Raw genomic sequence first — 25,002 nt, forward strand, 5'->3', positions numbered from 1 at the left:
CAACGGAGAAAGAACTGACTAGTACTACTGCTCACAGTAATGTTGACTGGCTGAAATTCAGTGGGAACAAATTCATCTGAAAGCTAATTAATTAATTAAGATTCTCAGTCATTAAAGCACTTAAATAATTTAAGTGAGTCACAGAGGAATGTTTTTCACAGCGGGTGTAATCCAGTTATTTTAGAGGAGATGTGGAGATGTGGGTGTCAGTTGACGGACAATCCTGCTCTGGTTTGTCATCTAGGACATGGGCTATTGAATATGCACAGATGTTCCTGAGCAGAGCTGTGCTTTAATTCTGATGCAGATCAATTTTTTCTATATATAATGTCAACATTTGTGTTGAAATTATGTTGTTTGCACAACATCCATCCATCCATCCATCCATCTTCAACCGCTTGTCCCTATCGGGGTCCCAGGGGGCTGGAGCCGATCCCAGCTGACATCGTGAGGCGGGGTACACCCTGGACAGGACGCCAGTCTATCACAGGTCTGACACATAGAGACAAACAGAGACAGACAAACATTCACACCTATGGGCAATTTAGAGTCATCAATGAACCTAACACGTGCATGTCTTTGGACTGTGGAAGGAAGCCGGACACACGGGGAGAACATGTAAACTCCACACAGACGGATTCGAACCAGGAACCCTCTCGCTGTGAGGCGACAGTGCTAACCACCACATAATCTTTGTTCAACAGTGTTACTACAACAGCTTCCTCTGCCACCTCGGATAGGTTGAAACTCAAACAATATGGAAACCAGGGCATAAAAATGTGTTCTCTATTGCTTGAAAGGCTTTTGATCAGATCAGTCATGCAAAAGCTGTTCATAAAATGTGTGCCTTGCTGAAGGACTAACTATATATCAAATTAAATTTGTTTTCATTTGACTTTCCCAGCGTGCAGGTTAAACAGCTCTTATTTCATTAACGGGGTTTGGAAGGGTATTATGTCGGCTGCTAAATGCGTGTAAAACATCTGGTGGCGGTGGTTTTGTTATCTCATAATGAATCTATTTATGTATGCAGATGTAGTCATATTTTCTGCCTGCACAACTGTTCTACAACATCTGTTGTGTATAAGCCCTCATTATGGTGCTGCCTCAGACATACGATTTAATGTTGAACATATAACACAAAGATAATTAGACGCGAAGAGGACAGAAGATCTGTTTGCCCACAGTTCTACTTGAGTGGAGGTGCTCTTGAAACGAGCAGTGAGGTCAAATATATTGGTCCCGGATGACAAGAGTACTTATCAACAATGTCGTAAATTATATATTATGGTATTACACTTGCTCTTTGTACTCGTCCTCTCACGTGTAAACGTCTGTGAAGGTGTATCTGTTCGCTGTCTGCTGCCGTATATTGCTCAACTATGGTGTGATCCATCAGCAGAGGCCTACACCAGCAACAATGCTATGAGGATGTTGTATGTGCCAAGATTGTATAGCGCTGCTGGCAGTTCTTCAGCATAACTGCACCCACATGTCAGGCAGTGATAAGTAATCTCATGTATAGATGGATGTGTACAGTAACAGATGGACCGGCTAATCCTGTGATGAAGTTGTTCATCACAGCTGTGTCGACATCGGATTTCCCATGAGTTCTGAGATCAGTCAGAGTCTCAACACAGACACACACATTGTCGGTCGCTACAAGTGGCAACCTCCGATGCTGAAAAATGAAGCCAACGCGCAAGTGCCAAGAACTGCAGTTCATCAAATGGCTACATGAGGCAATCTCCATAGACCCCCATGTTAAAATGCCCAATTTTACAGCCTAGTAAAAGAAACGGTTTAGCCTCAATAATTAATTCCCCGTTCATGACAACTGTACACGAGGTACATTTTTATATAACTCACCCATTTAAATGATATTAAGGCTCTGCATTATAAAGGATGCAGCTGTGAGTGACTGGTGGCTGCCGTCACAGCCTACATTACGCTTCATTTTGAGTCTTTAGAAACCTGGGTGAATTTAAAGTCTACGAGTTGCCACTTTGTTACATCTCCAGCATGCTGCGTTGGGCATAGCGCAAGCTCACCGACAGTGTTGTGCCTGAACGCGATCATTGAACGATAGTTCATGAGCTAGTTCATGTTTTGGGCGAACGTGAACTGAACGTGCTGTATTCTGCCTATTGAACGTTACTGTGAACTTGTTCATTTTGGTTACTGTGAAACCCAGGCTAAAACACACTAAACTGGCCTTAACATGAAGCGGAAAAATCCCAATCTGGCAACACCAGCCACCAGTATTGCACCACCGCATACATCATCAAAACAAAAACAGTATGAAGGCGACAGCAGCAAGGAGGCGTCTTATTCTCGTTTAAATAAGTTTTATGACAAGTTCGGTGAGGATTAGCAAAACCTTACACTTCTGTGCAAACTTTTCCCACTGGCTTTCAAAAAGAAAATCCGCACTTCAGTCACATCCACAGCAAACCTGAAACGGGACATTGAACTGAAGCTATCGCAGCATTTCAAGGTCTGTGCAAGCAAATCGAAAATCAAAAGACAATCAAGACAGATCCTCCACCCAAATCCCATTAAGTGCGTTCAGCAGGGGCTCCGCGGTCATCTCCCAGCCGCAGCTTCTGGGTAAAAAAAGGTGTCATCAGTTAAAAGTTATAACTGATAAAATAATTGCTGTCTGTGGTTCTATATGGGCTGTGGCAATAACTAGTTCATTTTTGGAACTGTGAACTTCTTTCAAAATTTTGAATTATGAACTATGAACTATACACTGAACTAGTTCCTGTAGAAAAGGAACTTTTCCCAAAAAATGGGTTTCAAAGTGCAGTAGTGCTGTTGACCAGTCTTTTTTAATGTTGTGAAACAGGTTTCAGGTGGTTTAATCACATGACCGTAACTGTTCACCATTCTGATTTACAGTATGTTATGAAACAGTTAAACATGTTGATGTGGAATAGGAATACTTCACTTTAGGCAATAAAAATACTTGGTCGGGGTTAGTTGTTGAGTTTGTATCTTACAGCTACTGTACATGGCTCCTTCCTTTTGGATTGACTTTGGTAATCCACTGTAATGGACTTTACTATGAGAGGAGCTGGTACAGGGGCCAGTAGGTAAGTCTTTAAAACACTCTTTGAATAAACTCTGGGTTCACTAACTACGTTGTTGATGCTTTGTTTTATGTGTAGGGACTCTTCTCATGCTGCTGCAGAGGTTTGCTGTTATTTTCAGCAGTACTAGTGGTTAAAAAAGACGTTCGAATGCCTTCACCATACTGCCCCGAGCTAATCAATGTTAGCCACATTACATTACATTAATTACTGTAAAAAAAACTGTCTCGATGGCTTATTTGATGAGTGTAATTGCCAAAAAAGACCATGGGAAGATTTTACAACGGAATTACACTTTAAGAAAATATTTGTCCACTATGACATGTGTATTTCACAGTAATGATGACGTTAGTTTACTTCTTGTAATGCTCCCAAACATTTTCTGTCGGGCTCCACTTTGGAAACCAAAAAAATGTAGCTGCTACTGTAACTGACAATATAATAATATCGTGTGCTCTGACTCTAATATCCTTATTTTTACCCTGGTGGTGTGAGCTTTATTAAATTGTTAGCAACAACACACCAAACAGCAAAACTACTGAGACAGATAACTATAGTCAGGAGGCCGAGACAAATCAAGACGTCAGGAAAGTGTTCTGCATATCTAACTCAGGACCAGAACCAGCAGGAAGTACTTAAGCTCTCAATAACACTTCACTGAATTTGAATACTTTCCATGAATTCAATTAAAAGAGTGCTGCTCGGTGTGTAATCATTGCATCACATCCCTATTCACCACACCTCACATAAGCCTGCATCAATCACGGTAATGCTGGAGAGGGTCCCAGACTGAAGCAGATGTTGGTTTTACCCTGATTAAATGAGCGTGTCACTACAATACTTGAGGAACAAAGAGCAGGCTGAACACAATGTTTCAGTTTACGCTTTCTTTTCTTCAACTTGGCAATACTATAGCTGACTTTATGGAAGAGTCTGCTCTCTGTTCGTCATTCCAGACTTTATTACATCTCTGTGAGCACAGAAACAATAGGTGTGCTAATAGTGCCATCTTATATGGATTATTAATACACCTAGGGAGGATGAAGAAAAGGGAGTGAGGGGAAAAACAAACTGGTAATCCTCTACTTCTCAACTCAACTTTATTAGTATTATTATTAATTCATGTCTGTCTCTGCTGCTTCGATTTTGACCATTTTTATTTTTTTTCTGTCTCTCATCATGTCTCCTATCTTTCTGGAAGTGCAATACTAAATCATTAAAGTACCACTTGAATGAAAGAAGCACACAGATCAACAAGCTGTACATGCACGGAAGAGTGCTCATCCATGATGCACTCCTGGGAATGATAAAACATGAGAATCTCCTTAGAATAAAAGGAATGATTGTGAACATTTGTATTATTTTGCTATAGTTCCAACATCACTTGTTAGTCTGTCCTGTCATTAAGCTGATTCGACACTGAAATACTGCATTACATATCTTGGAAACCTTGTTTAGCCGAATGGTAACTCCCCACTTTTACTATGAATACCAGATGAATATTCTGAAAGTCTAAGGCCCCATGTACACTTTCATTTCAAGCTTCTTGTATTGGAAAGAAATCGAGATAACTTTCATTTACAGCAGCTCTGTTGGTTGGATCATAAATCAAGCAAATCAGGGTCAGAGCTCCTCCAGTCCAGAGGCAGGTGGCAATGCCCCTGAAGCTGTTTGGTAACTGCCAAAAACAGCAGGAGAATAACTTCGACATAACATTTCAGCAGTTTACTTTAGAGTTTAAGTAGTGGTAGCTAAATGAACTGTATTTATGAAGCATGATCGATCACATGTTTCTTCACGAGCTCTGACTCACACAGATCTCTGCTCTCTCTCTCTCACCAAGTGTCTGTCTCTCTGTCTTTGTCTCTCTCTGTCCATCTGTCCGTCTTTTCTCTCTTTCTCTCTCCCTTTCTTCCTCCCCAACCGGTGCAGACAGATGTCAGTCCTCCACAGAGCTGGGTCTGTTCCACGTTCTGCCTGTTATAGGGAAGGTTTTCGTTGCCACCGTACTCTACGGGGGAACATTTGGGTCTATGTAAATCATAAAGAGTGTGGTCTTTACCTACTCTGTAAAGTGTCCTGAGATAACTTTTGTTAGGATTTGGCACTATAAATAAAATTGAATTGAATTGAATAAAGTACACAGATTGCACAGATTGCAACACCAATATTCATTTCTACCGTATGACTCCAGACGGGCTGAGTACGAAACAGTCACAAGCAGATCAGGCTGAATCTGTTGGTACATACTGTATAACCAGTACTTAAGTAGTTCAGTAGCACTGTAACTCATGAGTAATCCACACATTTATTATTGTAGAAATTAGGTCCGGAGCGAAGAAGGACATCAGGTGACGTACTTGTAGTATAAGACCGCTAAACTCCACGTATGGAGGCCGGTTTGGCCTTTCACCTGGGCCACCAGTGTTCATGTCCCCACTAAGCCAAACCATGTCATCTTTTTAAAATCTTTTTGATGTCTTTTGTGACTTGATTCTAAGCTGTACTAACACACTAACATCCTGACACTTATTCTACTTTTACACTTTATTCTTGTTGATAGGTTAAAATGTTTTTGTATAGTTGCACTGTCGTGTGCTGCTCTGTATGCCCTGAATTGCCCCCCGGGGACAAATAAAGTTTTTTGAATTGAATTAACCCTAACCGTCCCTGACGGTTGCCTGATCTTAACCGTCGCGGTCCAATACTGGTCGCCATTTCACAGTGTTAAATAGAACGTCATCTTTTGTAACTTTTTGTAAGATATCATATGAACCTGTCGATTAGAATATGTTGATCATGAGATGAAAGAAAGTGGGGTTTTATATGTATTGGCCCTGTACCTGCTGAGGATGTAGTCTACAGGTGTACCTTTGGCATTGACAGTCCTATCTGAGAAGACTGTGTTAATTCCACTGACTGAACGCACATTATCTCCGTTTACCGTCACAAATGAACAGTACAAGGACAACCACAAGTACTGATTACAGCATACGCTGATCTATTTAATGATTGCTCACGGTTTACCAGGGCTGGGTTTGTTCTTGCACAAGTACAGCTGGCCATCTGTTATCTCTGTCCAGTAATAATGTGACGTGCCTTTTAACCTTCTTGTGAAGGACTCATTTTTCTTTCTTTCCAGAGTTTTTGGTGCTAAGAAAGGTTAAAGTAATCCATGCAAACTGTTAATTTCATCCAGTCACATCCTCTTCAACACTCCAGTTTTATGACTGTTTGGTTAGAAAATCATTAAGGGATGAATTTGGTAATTACTGTTCAGTCTCTAATGAGAGCGATGTGATGCTGTAGGACAGTATTAACAAACCGGCTGTGACTGCAGCATTACCAATCTTATGACCAATCAAGACTAAAGAGTTTAATTCCAGACGTGTGTGTTGCAAATGTAAAATTCTTTAAGCAATGACGCAAATCAGCAGAAATAATCAATATGTTTCAGCCTTGTGTCTTTGTCGCAGTGAGTGCCACACGACAGGAGCATAACAGCTGTATTTCCACTGCAAATACTGTAATCATGACGACAGCTCATTACTTCTGTGACTTGTTCCAAAACATTCACTGCGTTGTACCTTCAGGATATGATGTCGGACTGCTGATAGCAGATAAGGACAATGGTAATGTGAAAACAAAAAACAAAAATGAACTTCTCTGATAAAGGCTGAAAAGTGAAGATGCTTAGTAAAAAAAGCTCCAAATGTTCATTTTAATCAGCTTTGTTCACTTTTCGACATGTCACAGTAGAGAAAGCACAGATGAAAGATGGATGAATTTAGCTCATTCAGTTTCAGGGTCGTGGCATTGTGCATGCTGAATTGTTAACTGCCAGCTGGTGTTTAATAATGAGACCATGTTAATACTTCAGTATATCACTGTCAGCCGCATTAGGGGGCAACTCTGTTAGCTACCACCAGACTGGTACTCCATCTCTAACCATAGAGTATTTGAAATGTGAGTCTCAACTGATGATGCAGGATGTTCAGTATTTACAAAGTATTAGTTTAAAAGAATGTCCAAAAATGAGTGCTGTGCTGACTATTATTAGCTTAGACTGTCCAAATTGGTAATCTCAAAGAAAGATATCAGGAGATAGCAGAGAGGACCTTATTTTAACAGGTTTTCGTAATAGATTTTTTTTTATAAAAGCATGTTAACAATATTGAGTTATCACGGTGGTGGCTGGGGCCCTTCTGTGTGGAGTCAGCATGTTGTCAATCGTGTCTGCGTGGGTTCTCCCTGGGTTTTTCCAGCTTCCCCCGCAGGTGTTACGTTAATTGATGACTCTAAATTGCCAGTAGGTGTGAATATGACTCTGAATGGTTGTCTGTCTCTGTTTGTCTGTAATGTGCCCTGTGATAGACTGGCATCCTGTCCAGGGTGGACCCCGCCTCATGCACGATGTCAGCTGGGATCGGCTCCAGCCCCCCGGAACCCCGACAAGCGGTTGAAGATGGATGGATGGAGTTGTCATGGCTTATGTGTTAACCAACATTTGGCTACTTCCACCTCCAGCAGTTATAGAGTAACATTGGGAGTCGTGAGGCGTGTTCATGTGTTTCAGGTGGGAAGAAATTCTTTGCAACATAGGTCAACATGTCACAGGACTCTGTTACTGATTGGCTGTGTATTCTTTGGCCGAACGTCAAAGCTAAACGTTTAGCTAATCCCAACTTTCATTCGGCCGCACTTCGCCGCAGAATTAGACGGCCGCAGGGTGTCCACTATTCAATACTCAATACTCATTAGCTCCGTCTTGGCCTCCAGTTCCTAAAATAGTCATCAGCTCTAACTGCTTGTTGCTTGTTGCTGGCAAATGGAGTGTTCAGAGGGTTTTAGAGCTTTTTAGCCAACAACGGCTACCTGGCGCAGCTGCAAACCAGACTGATGTGAGCACAGTTGGAAGACTGGAAAAACCAAAACAATTAGCTAAAAGGTTAGCTCATTGAGCTCAAAGGATCACGCCTGGAAACCAGTCAAATCTGCCAAGCTCATGTTTCATTTGCTCTGGCAGGTACTGTACATCTGGCACCTCTCCCATTCAGACAGATCCAGGGGAAGCAGAGCCCAACCGTTATCTCATGTGGAGCAGGTTTAAGACAACAACTGACGGAGGAGCATTAACGTAACCAGCGTTCTCCACCCAGCACAGCTTACCAGATCAAACTGTCAAACTAGACAGCACTGATCAAATATGAATCAATATTATGTTACTCTATTACATAACTATACTATTCCTCACCTCAAATGTCTTCAGAAACACATTTAACCGTGTTTTGCTGCAATTTGAGAAAGTTTGCGTCTTAGCTGCAATTTTTGTCCTGCCTCGGAATGGAACAAACCCCACCCCAACTTGTTCAGTTTCACATCGTTTTGTTGCTGTGATCGGTTGCAGGTCACGTTTCATTACTCTGATTATTCTTGCAATACACAATTGTGTCCTGAGGCATTTTGGTCTGCGATGTTAATAACAGCTCTTGGAAATCAAAAAATAATCAGACCAGGTCCAGGTTGTAGGTTCTAGACTAATTAGTGTGCCGAGGCTACAAAGGCTCTGTAGAGCTGAGCAGAACAGCAGAGTTGATGATCGTTCTCTGTGGGTCCAACACTATGAGCCACCCCTTGTAAAGTCTTGTTATCTTATGTTATTTTATCTTATCTCATCTTATCTTAGTGGGAAATAAGTCATTACATAATTGTCTGTTGTTGTTAAAATGTGTTCCCAGTGAATCGTTCCTGTCAAAATCACTGCTAAAATAAGGACATACTGTAACTGTATGCACAACTGTGGGGCAGCAGCACCCTGGTGATCATGCACACATTGTTGCAACACGAGAGCCATTACAACAAATAAGAAAGAAAGAAAATAGTCTTTAGCAAAAATGACATGTTACTCTGATCCATCAGTCATCCTAAAGAGCATTTCCTTGGCTGTCGTCTCCTGATTTTTAATTGCATTTAAGGTAGATGCTTTTTTGTTTTTTTAATGAGGCTAAGCTCTTGAAAGCGCTGCTTTCCCCAGGACATTAAAAAGCTCCTCCAACCCACTTGCTCCCTGCTGTGCCTGCAGCCTCACCCCCAGCAACATCCAACATCACAAAGGCCTCTCATTAGGGAAAAAAGCAGTTTCCCAACTTCAGGAGTGCTGTGATAGATTCTTGAAGAGTTGGAGCTGAAGACTTGAAATTTCTTACCGGTTGCCAATTCCAGTTTCTCACTCATGACTTTCACTGGTTCGTATACCGGCTGGGGCCCTTCTGTGTGGAGTTTGCATGTTCTACCCGTGTCTGCGTGGTTTCTCTCCGGGTTCTCCGGTTTCCTCCCACAGTCCAAAGACATGCAGGTGTTAGGTTCATTGATGACTCTAAATAGCCCGTAGGTGTGAATGGTTGTCTGTCTCTGTTTGTCTCTATGTGCCCTGTGATAGACTGGCGTCCTGTCCAGGGTGGACCCCGTCTCACATCCGATGTCAGCTGGGATCGTTCATCATTTGAACTAGAAAGTCGGAGTTCCCAATCGGAAATTTCAACTAGAACACCCCCTGAAGTGAGTTTTCCGACTTGGAAAGTCGAAAGAACCTCATCAATCCCAACCTCAAAATCCAACAGTAGTTTAAGCTGTTGGTAATATTCTGTTTGTTAGCACTTCTGCCTTATTTTCTGTTTCATTAACTCTGTCGCAAACACAGTGCTATCCATCTTCTCTCTGTGGACATGTTGCTATGGGGTTTGTACACGAAAAGTATATATGGTATGGTATTGTGGCCGTTAGATCAGCACACAGAAAAAGAGTCACTCTGTCACGCCAGGATTCAGCCGAGTCTCAGCGAAAGGACACCACAATGGAAACCGAAGGAGGCCGTCCATGTCATTATCCTACGCCTGCACACTGGCCAAAAGGATGCCCGAAGATCCAAACATCACAGCTGGTGTTTAATGCCTCGGTGCCCTCTCCGATGTGAGAGATTGAGATTGCCGCAGAGTTTTGCTAGCTGGAGTTAATCTTCTCTACCTTTTCCTCTGTGTTTACTGTGATGTTTACATTTGAAAACTATCAGGAGACTGGAGAGTCGATTTCTTTATCTAATGAGCGACTCATGTCATCATAGTGCAATGTCAACGACAAAAAGCATAACTAATTTCTCCAAAATACACATAAGAGCATACATTTGCATAAATCTAGCTCAAACTTAGTGGAGCTGACGGGGAGGCAGATGGAGCGGTCTGCGCCTTCTAGATACAATATATCAATACATATCCAATATACATCTATACCCCAATATTATCATACCAATGGGCATACTTTTTCCATTAGCTGATCCAAGAAGTCCTTTTTGATTTATTCATCATTGATTTGAAATGAATTGATGTGAACTGGGCCTCGGCCACTCTTGACCTGAGGTTTGATTTAAGTCGGTGCTTCTCTTCTTAGATTAAGACACCCTGTACCTGCTGCCTTGAAGCCTTGAAGTTTTATGAATGTGCCATGAAATGCTTTAATTGTATCCTGAAATACTGATCACTGTACAAGAATGTGTGAGCCTGATGAGTCTCCCACTGTGAGTTATGTGCTGCGAGTGAGTCAGTAAGTCACCCATCTAATCTCTCCTCAAGGTTTCGGTGCTGCGTGCTGTGCTAAGGCTGGTAACATTGCTGCAGTCTGTGATCCAAAAGTCGGTAAAGGTTTATCTCGTCAGCTGCAACTTCACCTGTAAAGGCTGCTCAATATCTGCTCTTAAAAAAAATGTTATGGGGGGGGGGAACGTGAATATCAGGTATAAGCACCATGATTAGGTAACAACATAACAGTATTTAAATATTAGCACTGGTGCAAATTCATGCTTATATTTTTGTCTATAATTTTTTATTTTCTAAATTCAGCTGAACTAATCAATATTACATTACCAATGGATTATTTTGACCATGTGGAAAGTCTTGCTCACTTATTACCTGACTTACCCTCAGCATTCTAGCATCTTCAAGGATTTTGGTTTACAGCCTATCAATCTACATTTGATTCAGCATCACCACCTTCAGCGACCTCGTTCCCAGGCAGGACATGGACCACAGACTGTATAAAAAGATGGAGGATTTGACACCTCCCCAAAAGTGAAGCCAAAGCTAGTGATGTCCAAATGAGGCTTTATGAAACTTTTTTTTTTTAATGAGCCCACTAGATGGAGCTCTTGGTTTAAAGAAAAGGGCTCAATGAATGGTGATTCAGTTTGTTTTCAACCCTTTGTAGAACAGAGAGCTCCATTTAGTGGAAAATAAAGAAAATGCTTCATGAAGCTTCATTTGGACATCACTAGTTCAAAGCAAAAAAACTCTTGGGGATTTTCCAAAACATGATTTCTGTAAATATAGGTAGTTTTTATCACGCTGATGTTTGTTCAAGTGTTTGTTTTTTCTTGTACTTTTGTTTTTAATCAGTCATTTGATGCTATAAAAACAGGGTAAAACGTAATGATGGACAGCCGTGATCAACTCACGATTGGTTGGTCGAGTGTATGGACGTCACTTCGGTGATGTGTCTCTACCGCCCAATAACTACTGCGCAGACTCTGGTTGCAAAATTACAACATGGCGGCGCCTGCATCTGGGATATTTTACTTAGGTACAGTGGGACGATGGCTATCTATAGGCGTCTTTCCATCAGCCCTATAGAGTGGCCTCTGGGAAAGTTTCAGGGCACGCCCTCTCAAATGGCTGTTCACTCGCCGTGTTTCCATTACAAAAAAAAGGCCCCAGAGGAGATGTCGTATCACTCTGAATGGGTTTGGATCGCCGGTGATCAGCTGATCAGTGATACAGCGACGTGTTCTTCCTCAAGACGAAATACAGAATAGTTGTCGTTTGATTTAAGGTGGCCCGTATGATTCACAACGAGGTATGGAGCATGAAGCAAATAACAACTGGTCAGATATTCCATCCAGAATGCGTGCACAGATAATTTTTTGCACTGCGTTCTTCTACACCAATGGATAAAAGTGTCTACTCTACTTCGCCATGTGTGTACTCTGCACATCCCGCTGAGAGCTACATCCAATCAGCCATCGGGTATATCTCAGGTGATTGGCCAAAAAACCTAATGTAGTCTATATGACGTAACCCGAAAGTTTCTGGAGAACCATTGTTCTTGCTCAGTGTGGATGACTCTGACTGTCGCCGTCTTTGCGATGCCTGACACTGCCTAACTCCCAGCTAATCCAAAAGAAGTGGACAATGGATGAAGCAGAGGTGGGACGAATGGAGCCTAGTTGCTGAAGGATCACACCCACCGGTCACTCGAAGGGGCCTTCCCTTTATGCATGAATTTAAGAATTAATATGATTTAAACATGTGGGTTGTGTCAAAATTCACCCCAGCTCAATTGCCATGAACAGGAAAAATTAGTAAGACCAAAACCATTCTTTGTAGCAGGCTGTAAACATGTTTGTTTCTGGGGTAAATTTGAGCATTTTAACACGGGGTTCTGTGGGGACTGACTCAAGTGGCCATCCGATAAACTGCATGTTTTGGCAGTTTCATGTTTGCTTCATTTTTCAGCCCAAGAGGTTCCTGCTTGGCAACAGATGATTCCCTCAGGAATTGATGGAGACCAAAACAGAGCTAAATGGACAGTGAACTTAACATTGGTGATTGTTTCAGCAACTATTCACAACAACTTCATAAGGTTATAATATATCAATTTTTTTGCTATCAACCTGTTTCGCAAAATGCCCCAAAAATCAATTTTAAATATCTAGCCGTTACAAAATTACAATATGTGTCAATTTTGTCATACTACAAAACCAATACTATTTTAAAACGTCAAATAATTCATGTTCAGCCAATGGAGAGAAAAGTATCAGAATAAGATTGAAACTGATCACCATCAATCAATCCTTGGAGTCAGTGCCAAGTGCTGGCATGCTACGCCATATCAGTGTGTGTGGTACCGAACAGCATGGCATTGCAACTGATGAGTAAATACACCCTGGACCTGTGATTTCCCCTCAGAGCGCTGACACACCACAGGGCTACACAGTCACCCTCTTAGCCATCTGCAGGATTGTCTCCCAGGCGGATTGGTGAGTGCAGGCTGTCACTCTCAGGAAGGCTTGCCTGTAGCAAAGTTAGCTGCCAAGAGACCACAAGGCCCTGGAGCTTATCAACTATGCAGCTGTCACTCACTGCAGAGTAGATGCCAGCAGCCGAGGGAAGGTTAGGGAGGGAGAACGATGAGGCACATTCATCGAGGCTCAACAAATCCTCCCTTAGGTTCATTTTATATTAGAGAGTAAAAGGATTTCAAAGAGAGCACCCAAGCAACACAATAAATAAGCCCCATCGATCCGAAAGAGGTTCATGGGTGGCAATTGGGCTGTCGCTGCAGTTCATGAGCTATGGCCCTGTTGCGTAAAGTGGCTGATGGGAACAGGTAAGACAATCCAGGGCCAAGGAAGTTGTGCATGATGTTAAAGGAATAACCCAGCTATTCTCGTACATCGTTAGATGGCATCACTTTATTATATTAGATTTCGGGAGTCAGTTTAACAATTATTCATTATCATTTCCATTTTTTACCACCCAAGCCTCCCCTTCTAGTTTGGTTTGTGTGTTCCTGAGCTTTCCAAAATTCTTTGAGACATCTCTGAAACAGATTTCAACATTTTTATCGCTGCCGTTTTCACTGCTGACCAGTAAACGACAAACTGTGTTTGCACGTGACTAGCATTACAAGCGGAGATTGTAATTCAGAAATTCCCTTTAACGTCTGTGCATTCTCATACCCTAATCAAAGTCTAAGTTTGACTGAAGGAGATCGTCTCTGTGTTAGAATAGAACATCACATCTAGCCTGCTGAATGTGCTCTCATTATACCTGTCTGTGCTGTGGGCATCAAATACCACCGTTTTGTCACGGCCAGCTTAGTGAATGGTCAGCTCTTTCTAAATTGTTATCGCAGTGTTTTGGTAAATGTGTATATTCATGAGTTGGCCTTTTGTTTGGCGGAGATCATGCAGGATTAAAGATCTGTTCTGCATTTCACTCCAGCCTGAAGGTGAATGTCACAGTCACACGTACTAGAAAGGTTCAGGTGATACTTTGGCATATATGTGACTTTTATACAAACAGACAGACATTTCAGCTCTCTAGATCATCTTATATGAAAAGGGTCGAATGATGACATGGCACTCTTATTTTCTCAAGTCTCCATTCTTCTCACATCTACTCAGCCTCACAGATGGCTCCAATCATAAAGGGTCTGCTAAAGTCAAAGGTCACAGGCCAAAGGCTGAAGGCAGCAAAACAGAATTAATATTCATTTCACAAATGCAGTCTCCCAGTGACTGAAATGAACTGAATCCAAAGCAATTAACCTTCTGTCCTGGACGTGATGTGTGGGCAACTTAACAAGGATGTTCCCTGCTTTTAATTACTCTCCAAAGTCACAGAGCCAAACCAGGATTAAAAGTTATTTCAAGTAAAGTGGAGCAGTGACAAGAAAGAGGCCACTTGGTAGATAACTAACATCGGTGCTTACAACAGGAACGACTGTTTTTTCGGGTGTGCATCAGAGTGGAACCAGAGCAGCAGGTCTTTTCTTTCTGCATGAACAATTCAAATTCTAATGTAGAGGATTCTGGCAGCAGAGAAAAGACAGCAGTCAGCAGAGAGGGGAGTGAATACTGTTGCTGCCCACTGACACACTGTGTCATGACCCCCCCCAGTAATATTCAGTAAACTATAATATTCCATTATGAAGACGAGTCCAGTTGCCGGTGTATTGCCGCTTGAGTTGAGTTGTTTATGAGGACTGAGCTGTTATGAATTTTGAAGTAGTTATTATAGATGTAATAATGTGGCTGTACAATATGGCCTGGCTAACAAGTATGTAGTTCTCATAAAGTGGTTATTTGCTGATGGAATATCACATGGTCAAATGGATATTTGATTACTTGTGTGACTAAAAAAAACATTATTTTACAATTACTTTTTTTCAAATTAGATTTTTAGGTACAAATATCACAACATGATGACTTGTATATCAGCCGAGAGAAACACAATCCTCTCTGTATCTGGCCTCATCAATATTTACACACTATTCACACAGTCTGTTGGACATAAGTAGAGCAATAAACCTGGAGTGGAGATGGAGTGTGTGCTGTGAACATCTCACACAATTCCTACTGAGATAAAGTGCAAGCATCAACAACCACCACACACATTACAGTATGTCGCCTGATTAAAAATCAGTCAAGGCTGTCGGGTCTCTCTTAACTCCCACTTTCTGCTTTTCCCTATGGAATCAGCCTTTAGCATAATTTAATCCTAATAAAGGATTATTTGTTGACAACTAAAGCGAACCAAAGCTCCAAATCACCTCACCTCTGTTCGTAGCTGTAGTGGAAGTATTATTGAAGGGTGGAACCTTCCGATAAACTGAGCCAAAAGGCTTTAATACACACTTCTACTGTATAAGTGGTGGTAGGAAGTTAATTCCTCTATATATCATGGAGTAGGCGATGCCTGGCTAGCGCAGGCTAATCCAAAAATGGAGCCAAAGCAAAGAGTTGGAACGTGGGTTGAAGGTTTGGGCGATGGACAAATATATTGGCGATCTCTAGTACAGAGATCCCCAAGCGTAGTTCATTTGGGGAGATTTTTTGTGCCATTGATAAAATTTTATTTTGCTAATTTAATGACCTCCCCCTAATGAGAAATGGGATTGGGCCATTGATTCATTCAGTGCGTTTAAATGCAGTTTAAAAACCCACTTATATTCAGGATAAGAACATACCCTGGTTTCTCAAACACCATGTAAACACTGCACCCCGGGTAGAATTTGGGTTTTCAAACCCCTCTTAACAGACCTAGAGAACTCCTTCAGTACCCCGATTATTCACGCATGTAGACAGCGTTACCAGATTATTATCAGGTTTCTCATCTGCACATGCGCAGCACTCCGCAGCAGTGGTTTTTGACCCTGAAATAGAATAAACCAGGAAGAAACAGCACCGACTACAACGTGAAAAGAACAACAACAATAGAGCGTTACCTTTAAACTGAGGGAGGACTTTGTCACGGCAACTAACATCACTACCAAGAAGACCCATTTCTGTCCTGGTTCTGTCCAAAGGTCAGCCGTTTGTGATTTTGACAAAGGTGAACCGGAAAAAAAGCCGTATTCAGATCAGCTGTATGTTGGCTGAGAGCCACCTACTGTACCGGAGGAAGAGTAACTCCGTCATTTTCCGATTCAACCCCTGCTCATGTATACGTGGGGAACTTACAATAATCCGATTATCCCTTAACCGGTGTAAGGCCAGGTTACTGATGTGCATGTAAATGCACTGACTGTTAGCTGATGCTGTCTGTGTTGTACCCCTTTGTAAGAAAACATTCTCGTGGTGCTGCTCTTCACTCATCGACTCATTGAAAATACCATTCTCGTCATCTCTCTCTTCCCTCCTTGTTCATCTCTTCCTGTCAATCATCACATCACTGTCACCATCACCAACTTCTCCCTCAATATCATCATCATAACTGCCATCTTCCTCCACCTCCTCTTTTCCATCATGACCATTCAAAGTCACAGCATCATAATGTTCATAATCATACCACCATTCTCATCCCTCAACATTAGTCGATGTGAATACGTGTGAGCACGTTCAGAACTAAAACAATTATGTTCTGTCAGGCAATTAAGCTGCACAGGGATTGAGACTAATGGATAAAACCCCACTTTTTGCATTGGTTGTAATGTACCTGACCCCTCCTTCAACATCCATCTGAGGTCATCAGAGCACAGAAACTCAATTTGATTCACACGCTCTCCAATACGTAATACTTTATTAGGCTGGTGAGGATGTATGATTGGCTGGAATTGAATTGAATTGTATTGAAGTGTGTGTGTATGTGTGTGTGTGTGTGTGTGTGTGTGTGTGTGTGTGTGTGTGTGTGTGTGTGTGTGTGTGTGTGTGTGTGTGTGTGTGTGTGTGTGTGTGTGTGTGTGTCGCATGTGCTGTGTGTTGGATTGAATTGCCACCCCTGTACTCAAGGAACCACTGAAATGGTTTGAGTGAATGGTAAAAACTGCTCACTCATCACTCATTTATGAAGAAGAAACAACCTACTGTGTTCAGTTAGTTATGTCAGTATCTTATTCAAAAAGAAGTCCAGAGAAAGTGAGCTTGTATCCATCATAAGTTTTTCTTCTACAGGATGCTGCAAGGCTGATTAAATGTCTCAGTGACTCTCAGTGGTGCTGAAACAGTATTCAATAGTCAGTGCAACCCCTCAACAGTGTAAAGGATCTCATCTCATCTCATCTTCACCCTCTTATCCGGGGTCGGGTCGCGGGGTCAGCAGCTTTAGCAGGGGACCCCAAACTTCCCTTTCCCGGGCCACATTAACCAGCTCTAACTGGGGGATCCTGAGGCGTTCCCAGCCCAGTGTGGGGATATAATCTCTCCACCTGGGTCTTCCCCAAGGCCTCCTCCCAGCTGGACGTGACTGGAAGACCTCCCCAGGGAGTATCCTTACCAGATTCCCTCAACTGATGAGAAGAGTCCCTACACAGAAAACAAAGCACCAATGGGCTCCTTCTTTTTGGATTGACTTTGGTAATCCACTTTAATGGACTTTACTATGAGAGGAGCTGGTACAGGGGCCAGTAGGTAAGTCTTTAAAACACTCTTTTAATAAACTCTGGGTTCACTAACTATGTTGTTGGTGCTTAACCAGTATTAGTGGTTAAAAAAGCTGTTTTAATGCCTTCACCATATTGCCCCGAGTTAATCAGTGTTAGCCACTTCTGGCTGTTAGCGACTCTCCCAGACTTCTCCGTAAATAGCTGTTTCACAAAAAAAAACTGTCTCGATGGCTTATTTGATGTATGTTAGTCGCAAAATACACCATGGGATGATTTTGTGCCGGAATTACACTTTAAGTGTAGTTCGTTTGACCAGTGTGAGAACAACTGGTTGTGCTTAAGCGCAGTACACTTCCCGGCTGCAGCCCTGTTAAGAGAGGTGGGCTTCAGTAAAGCATGACTGCACATGTACGAGCACGAGCATTAACGGCAGTCCTGACATCTGTTTATATGCGACTGTTCCCCGTGACGGAAATTCAACTATACGCCGCCGAAGGGTTCGTGGTGGTCTGATGCTGAGGTGGAGTGTTTACTGCAGATGAAAATATTCAAAAACAGTTGGACAAAACAAAAACTCCAAGGGGTGGTGACGTAAAAGCCTGGGCCGTGGGGGAAGAGGGAGGGGGGGCAATCACAAGCGTGCCCTTAAGACAGAGGAGAGGGTCAGTGTCCCAGTGATACAAGGACCATGTTAGTAAAAAGATCATTTTAATAGATTCTCACTCCTTATTCTGTCTGACCTTCTATGTGGGATAATCATCTCTAACGTTCAACAGTTTTTTTTAGGCTATAGCTGTTTTTAAAAATATTTAGAATGAGCTATACGCAGTTTGTAATGTTCTCCTGGATGTTCAGACATCTATCATTAGATTAGTTTGATACTGTTAGATACTGTTGATACTAAAGTTTCATCTTGATGGACACTGAAGACTTGGTATCCTTGGGAAGTGTAAAGGAATCTAATCCATCACATCTGTGTGTTTATATTTGACTAAGTTATGACGCAGAGAAGTAATGGGATTTATGACGCAATTTGTAGCAATCTGACACAAAGGGTACAAGCAGCTGAAATGGGTTTTCTCAGGAGGGGCGCTGGAGTCTCCCTTAGAGATAGGGGGAGAAGTTCAGTCATCCGTGAGGAACTCGGAGTAGAGCCGCTGTTCCTTTGTGTTTTTGCGGTGGTTCGGGCATCTAGTAAGGATGCTCCCCGGGCGCCTCCCAAGGGAGGTGTTCCAGGCACGTCCAGCTGGGAGGAGGCCTCGGGGAAGACCCAGGACCAGGTAGAGAAATTAAATCTCCACACTGGCCTGGGAACGACTCGAGATCCCCCAGTTAGAGCTGGTTAATGTGGCCCAGGAAAGGGAAGTATGGGGTCCCCTGCTCGAGCTGCTGCCCCCGAGACCCGACCCCGGATAAGAGTTGAAGATTAACGTCGCAACAACAAAATATATAAATACAAAATACAAAATACAGACCCGGCCCAGTAGCCTACAGGAGACCAGAGTCTTATTACAGACACAAAGGGTTTTTAATGTACTTTAAAGGAAGCTTAGTTCAATAAGGAAGACTCCCTTTACGCACTCATTCATTCACATTCTCTCCATCTCCTACTCTTGACCACAAACTAACCAGATTCTGGTTCTACTATCTGCTGATGTCATTTCAGTACTGACCTCCTCCACCTCCTCCAATCTCCATCACACCCAGTGACCAGTCCTGCTCCACATCCCACCATCCAAATCTTCAGTCAACTCTTATCACCTTCTCACCACCCGTGGAACATTTTTAAACTAATCCTCATCGGTTCACCCCTAATATAGGCTCTAAACACTATACAATCAAGACGCTTTACAATTCACTGTATTGTGCACCATGTAATTCATTTACTCCTGACTCACAATAAGTCTCCCCTGGTGCAGCTCCAACTGTAGTTGACCTTGTTGATAAACAGGCCAGGCCAGGAACCAAACTTCACCAACTGACTTTAGGCTGTTTTTAGAACACAGACATGCATGTAGCTCTTTCACCTCATGCAATATGTTTGCCTTAAGTTTATGTTCCTGCCAACATGGGAGCTGCGCCTCACAGTTTGAAAAGAAAACGTGTCAAAAATATGCCTGTCATTTAACTCTGTTGCCTTAGATTTTTGGCATTGGTCTTCCGTGTGACATGCATATGTCAGGACACAGTACTTTTTAAGGCAACACAAGAAAGTACATATTTTGCATTCCACTCAACAGTGAACACCTTGAGCATCTATAGAAAGAAACTCTACATGCAACACAAACGGGAGTAATAATGACATACAATTATATGATTCATTGATAATTCCCTCAGCAAGCAGCCGGGTTATAAAATCAATACCCTGAAGATAGGACATTGAGATGTACACAATGAATTCCAATGTTGTGACACTGACTGATCCAACATGACATCATGGGTGACTGTATTTGAGCAAAGAGTGGTTGTGTGTGTCAGCAAACACGCAGGATGCTTATTTCTTCAAACCTTGTTAACAGCTTTCAGAATGTAGGATAAGGGAGTGAAAATATCTGATAATCACACTGAGATCATATTTAACGCCAAAATCAGTCATCTGTTCCTTCTGGGATGCCAGTAGTTTTGTAACAAAACAAGATAATTTGACTTTTTTGCTGCCCTCACTATAAATGCTGGTTATTCAGGTCAGATCCTTTTTCAAATACAAAATAAATATCACACCTGCTTGTGCCCTCCTATGAAGCAGTAGACTGTGTCCCATGCTTATTGCAATGTACCCACCAATTTAAAAATTAGTGTCTAACATCAGCTGCATGTAGCAGCTCGGATGTAGCTGCACGGAGGGGTGCCTTTTCTCAGCATGCTCACTTTCTTTAGAAAAAGTTATTTTCTGTAGTAAGAGGGATGTCCTTCAATTAACTGTTTACTCTAAATAAAAGAAAACGATTAAAAGAGCATTCTGATTTCCATTTGCATAAATGTACTAATAATCACTATATAATAACATTAACATTTCACCCTTGCTTAAAAATCTGGAATGATGCTTTTTAAATATGAACACACAATTCAGCTATATGTACTGTATATATGGCATTCATGTGTTGTTTCTGGCCACCTGATTTACCCTCTTACACCTATTGTTTGGTCCCCGGCAACTCCTGACAAATGCACTTTAGCTGCTAAATGCTCCACTTTGTTTGCCAGCTAGCTGTTACATTTGTTTGCCATTTAGTGTTGAACAGGTAGAATACAGTTACCTTGCAAGGTAGCTGGATTCTCTGCTAGAAGGAAGTGCACTGTATGTACGGATTATGAGTGAGTGCCCTGTGCTTCACTTAGTGTGTTTACATGCAGTTTAAAAACCCGATTACATTCGGGTTAAGTGCAAACTCAGATTTCTCAAACACCATGTAAACACCGTACCCAGGGTAAAATCAGAGTTCTCATACCCCGGTTAACAGACCTTGATAACTCCTCCAGTACCCTGATTATTAGTGCATGTAAACAGAGTTCAAGGATTACTATCGGGTTACACGTCTGCACATGCTCCGAGGGTTATGCTTCCCACTCCGCGACAGTGGCTTTTGACCCGGAAATGAAATAAACCAGGAAGCAACGACGCCGAAAACAACATTAAAAAAAACAATAATAGAGCGTAACCTTTAAACCGAAGGAAAAGTCCAGAAGTCGGCCACTTGTGATTTTGACAAAGGTGAACCAGAAAATAAAGCCGTATTCTGACCAGCTGTACCGGAGGTGGAGTTTCTCCGTCATTTTCCCATTGAACCCCCTTTCATGTATACGTGCGGAACCTCAATAATCCGATCATTCCCTTAACCGGGGTAAGGCCATTTTTGGGTTACTGATGAGCATTTAAACACACTGAGTATCTGACGCTGAGGGGGAGGGGTATCACAAAGTGGCAGTTAGGAATTAAAGGGCTGCTCACCCTGTTTTGATATTGGCTGACATCCAGAAACATCCCTGTCCTTCTCTAATTTCTGAGTAGATAGAAAGCAGTTATAGACATCACTACCCTTCTAGTTGGTCGTAAATGCTGATTAAGAGGGATCCCGTTCACATTTAAAACTGCCACCATGGGACTGTTTTACTACATTAAATGTCTGTCATTTAGATATGAGGACATTATACAGAGTTATTCAATTGATTAATGTGTCAAATACTGGTTAATGCAGTTTTAATGGATGTATATATTGTATAAACAAGAAAATAAATTCCCTTTCTTAATCCTTTACTGAGAAACAGTTTTAACTAATATGCATCTGTGTATATTCCAAGGAATAAGTAAAGTTTGTCTTTAACAGCTTCCTTGTCTGGATTTTAGTTCTGCTCTTTGTCAGAGTACTGTTTATTCATGTGGTCGTCCTCTGTGACCGCTCTGCTTTATGACTAAGGGACTCTGGGAGTTTGTCTGCTGTATGTCCCATCTCTTTTTATGTCAGCCTGCATATCAGCACCCGTTAACATCTCTGAGTCACTTCCCTTCTCATGTCCAATGCTGATGTTCATTGAACCAAGACAGTGCAGATGTCCTCAGGATGTCCACCCCGGCGCTCACATTCTGTTTATTCTGAAAATCTTGTTATTAAATTGGTATCTGGGTTGGCCGACTGTTGGGAGTTTTGCCACTCATTTCATACCTGACTGCTTGGAAAGAGAATCCTTGTCTGTGTGGTCTTTTGTGGGGTTTCTTTTCTGTTTGTTTGTTGTTTTTTTTAATTTGTCATGGCAGTATTGTTTTTGTTGCCTTTTATTTTTTCAGTTTTCTCTGTTCAAACATGGACATGGGGGTCTTTGGCTTTGTAAGTAACGGCTCCCTTGAAATACCTTAATTACAGTCTCTATGTACAAACAAACAAGTAATAGATACTATCACAAAATGGTTTATCTGCACTTTCAGTTCAAGAGCACTCCCTAAATAAACAGTGTGTTTTCAATGCTGGCATAAATAGATGAAGAAGCTGTCCCACACTTCCCGACAACAGACACACACACTACAGTACCATGCAGAGTGAATCAAAACTAACACTTGGTAACATTTCCGTTGCCACTTTTCAGAGACACTTAAGACCCACAAACTCAGACATCATACGCACCATACGAACAGATACACACAGAGCTCTAAAATCATTTCTTCAGACACAATTGGCGGAAACCAGGTGTCCTTTTTTTAGATATTAAACCAACTACCTACCAAGAAAAATGATGGTCTGCTTCCTGGCTGTCTTGACCTTTGAACTTTCATGCTTGGCTGCTTTTTCAACTCTGTTGATGCCGCCATCCATGGATCCTAGAGGTTTCTGAAGGACGAGGACCATGGCCCGGCACATGAAGGCCACACAGATCAACACTATCATGTAGACGATGAAGGCCACAAAGATGCTGACCCTGTACATCACCCAGCGCTCCCTCAGATTTGTACAGAAAGTCAAATTCTGGACGGGTGTATCTGCCAGGAAGGGAATGTGTCCCTGCGTACCCGTGGCAACCAACAACGGCAGGGCCACGAGCACGGACACCAGCCAGGCAAAAGTGATAAGGGCAGAGGTGCGTTTTCCACCCAGAGCTTTGAAGCGAAACGGGTGACAGATAGCCACGTAGCGCTCAAAGCTAAGCGTTGCTACGTTGAGTATGGTGGCATAGCTGCAAGCCTCGAACAGGAAGTTGTAGATCTTACAGGAAGCGTTCCCTTCTGCCGACGTGAATGGGAACCAGATGGCGCTGTAAAGCTCCACTGGCATGCCAATGAGGAGCACTAACAAGTCTGAGCACGCCAGGCTGACCATGTGGTCGGTCACGTTCTTCTGCAGGTAGCCATTACGCTTCAGCACTTGTGTCACTCTGATAGTGACCGAATTACCCACGATACCCGTCACCAGTATGAAGCTGTAAAAGACTGTCAGGAAGATTTTGAGAGAGTAGTTAGGTTCAAGCTCCGTCCAGTCTTTCTCTTCTGCTATCTCTATTTCTTCACTCATGGTTACAGAGTGGGGAGCTGAGATTTCCCAGGTATCGACGTTTTACTTTAGCTTATCAGTTCTGCCGGGCGCAGTCCCGTTTCCAAGATAACAACTTACACAGAAGACTTTTCTTGGTCTGGAATGAATCCTGGATTTTTCAAGGAGGGAATCCTGGTGGGTGGTAAACTCCAAATCACAGTTGGTGTATCCTTTCATGAGAATATGAGGACTCTTCGGTACTGTCTTCAATACACAATGTTCCCAATATTCAGTGTCTTATTACCAAAAGACCAGTGTGTGGTTCAACGCCTGGGCCAGATCCTCCCATTCCCGCTTATCATTGGGATCCTCAAGAGTCCTCGCAGGTTCTAGTCCAGAGCCGGGTGGTTTCACCTCCACCACCAGTCTGAGCAAAGGGTTAGCCAACACTCCACTCATACAAATTTCCCCCTCCCACCTACGAGGGCAGGGCAGTTAAACATTAAACACTACGACAGGCTGCGTGAGTGCTGAGGCCTGGTTTCTTTTCTTATCATCAGGACTAATGTGGATCCCTTTTACAGAAACACTTTGTTTTCCTCCAAGTTAGAGTTGAGATTAGAAATACATTGAAATACACATGGAATGGAATGCAGCTTAGAAAGTGCTAAGAAGAAAACAGAAACAAACACTTTTATCTAATAAATAAAATTAACAACCTAGTTGTTTTGTTAGGAGATAATGCTCAAGATAAAGTGGTAGAGTGAAAGAGTGAACGTGACATTCAGAGAAGCAGTGACATTTACCTTAAATAATGGCTGATAGATGTGGGAGAGAACCCAGGGAGGTCAAAGGTGGATGATAGTTTTTGATTTTTAAAATAGCTGCAAGTGCAGGGAAGTTGAGAGTTTGAAACAGGAACCACTGAGAAAAACCAGGCATATAGCTGCATAGCTGAGGTGAACATACGTTCATAAAGATAGTGATCATATTTTAAAAAAGAAAAAAAGCAACATGAACAGAATTATGATTGTGTGATAGCATGGGGGGGGGGGGGGGTGATAACATTCTTGGGTTTCAAAGATACTGAATTATTGTATTTTTCCTTTAAAAACAGAAGAACACTGGCTTCACTACTACTTACAGTAACATCGCATAACATTGGTATTTCTTGCAATTTGGCGCCCCTACAGTTTCAGAGTGTAATTCATTTATACACCACTCTTAAATACGGACAGCTGTATTAATGCATGAGTTTCTGTGCCGTCGTCAGGGCACTTCCAGCACCTGAGGTC

At 42.2% G+C, this 25,002-nt stretch overlaps 1 protein-coding gene across 1 annotated transcript in view; it reads right to left on the minus strand.

Annotated features, from left to right (window-relative positions):
• The window catches only part of LOC310953134 (G-protein coupled receptor 39-like), a gene marked incomplete at both ends in the record, with an annotated part of 39,376 nt that extends 15,630 nt beyond the window's left edge, over window positions 1–23,746 (minus strand). The window contains one exon of the mRNA XM_083922072.1: window positions 22,963–23,746. Coding sequence (XP_083778198.1) covers window positions 22,963–23,746 — 784 coding nt within the window. The remainder of the gene's footprint in view (window positions 1–22,962) is intronic.
• Between the last annotated feature and the right edge of the window lie 1,256 nt (window positions 23,747–25,002).

This window comes from Echiichthys vipera (assembly GCF_963691815.1).
Source record: "Echiichthys vipera genome assembly, chromosome: 10".
Classification (NCBI taxonomy): Eukaryota; Metazoa; Chordata; class Actinopteri; order Perciformes; family Trachinidae; genus Echiichthys; species Echiichthys vipera.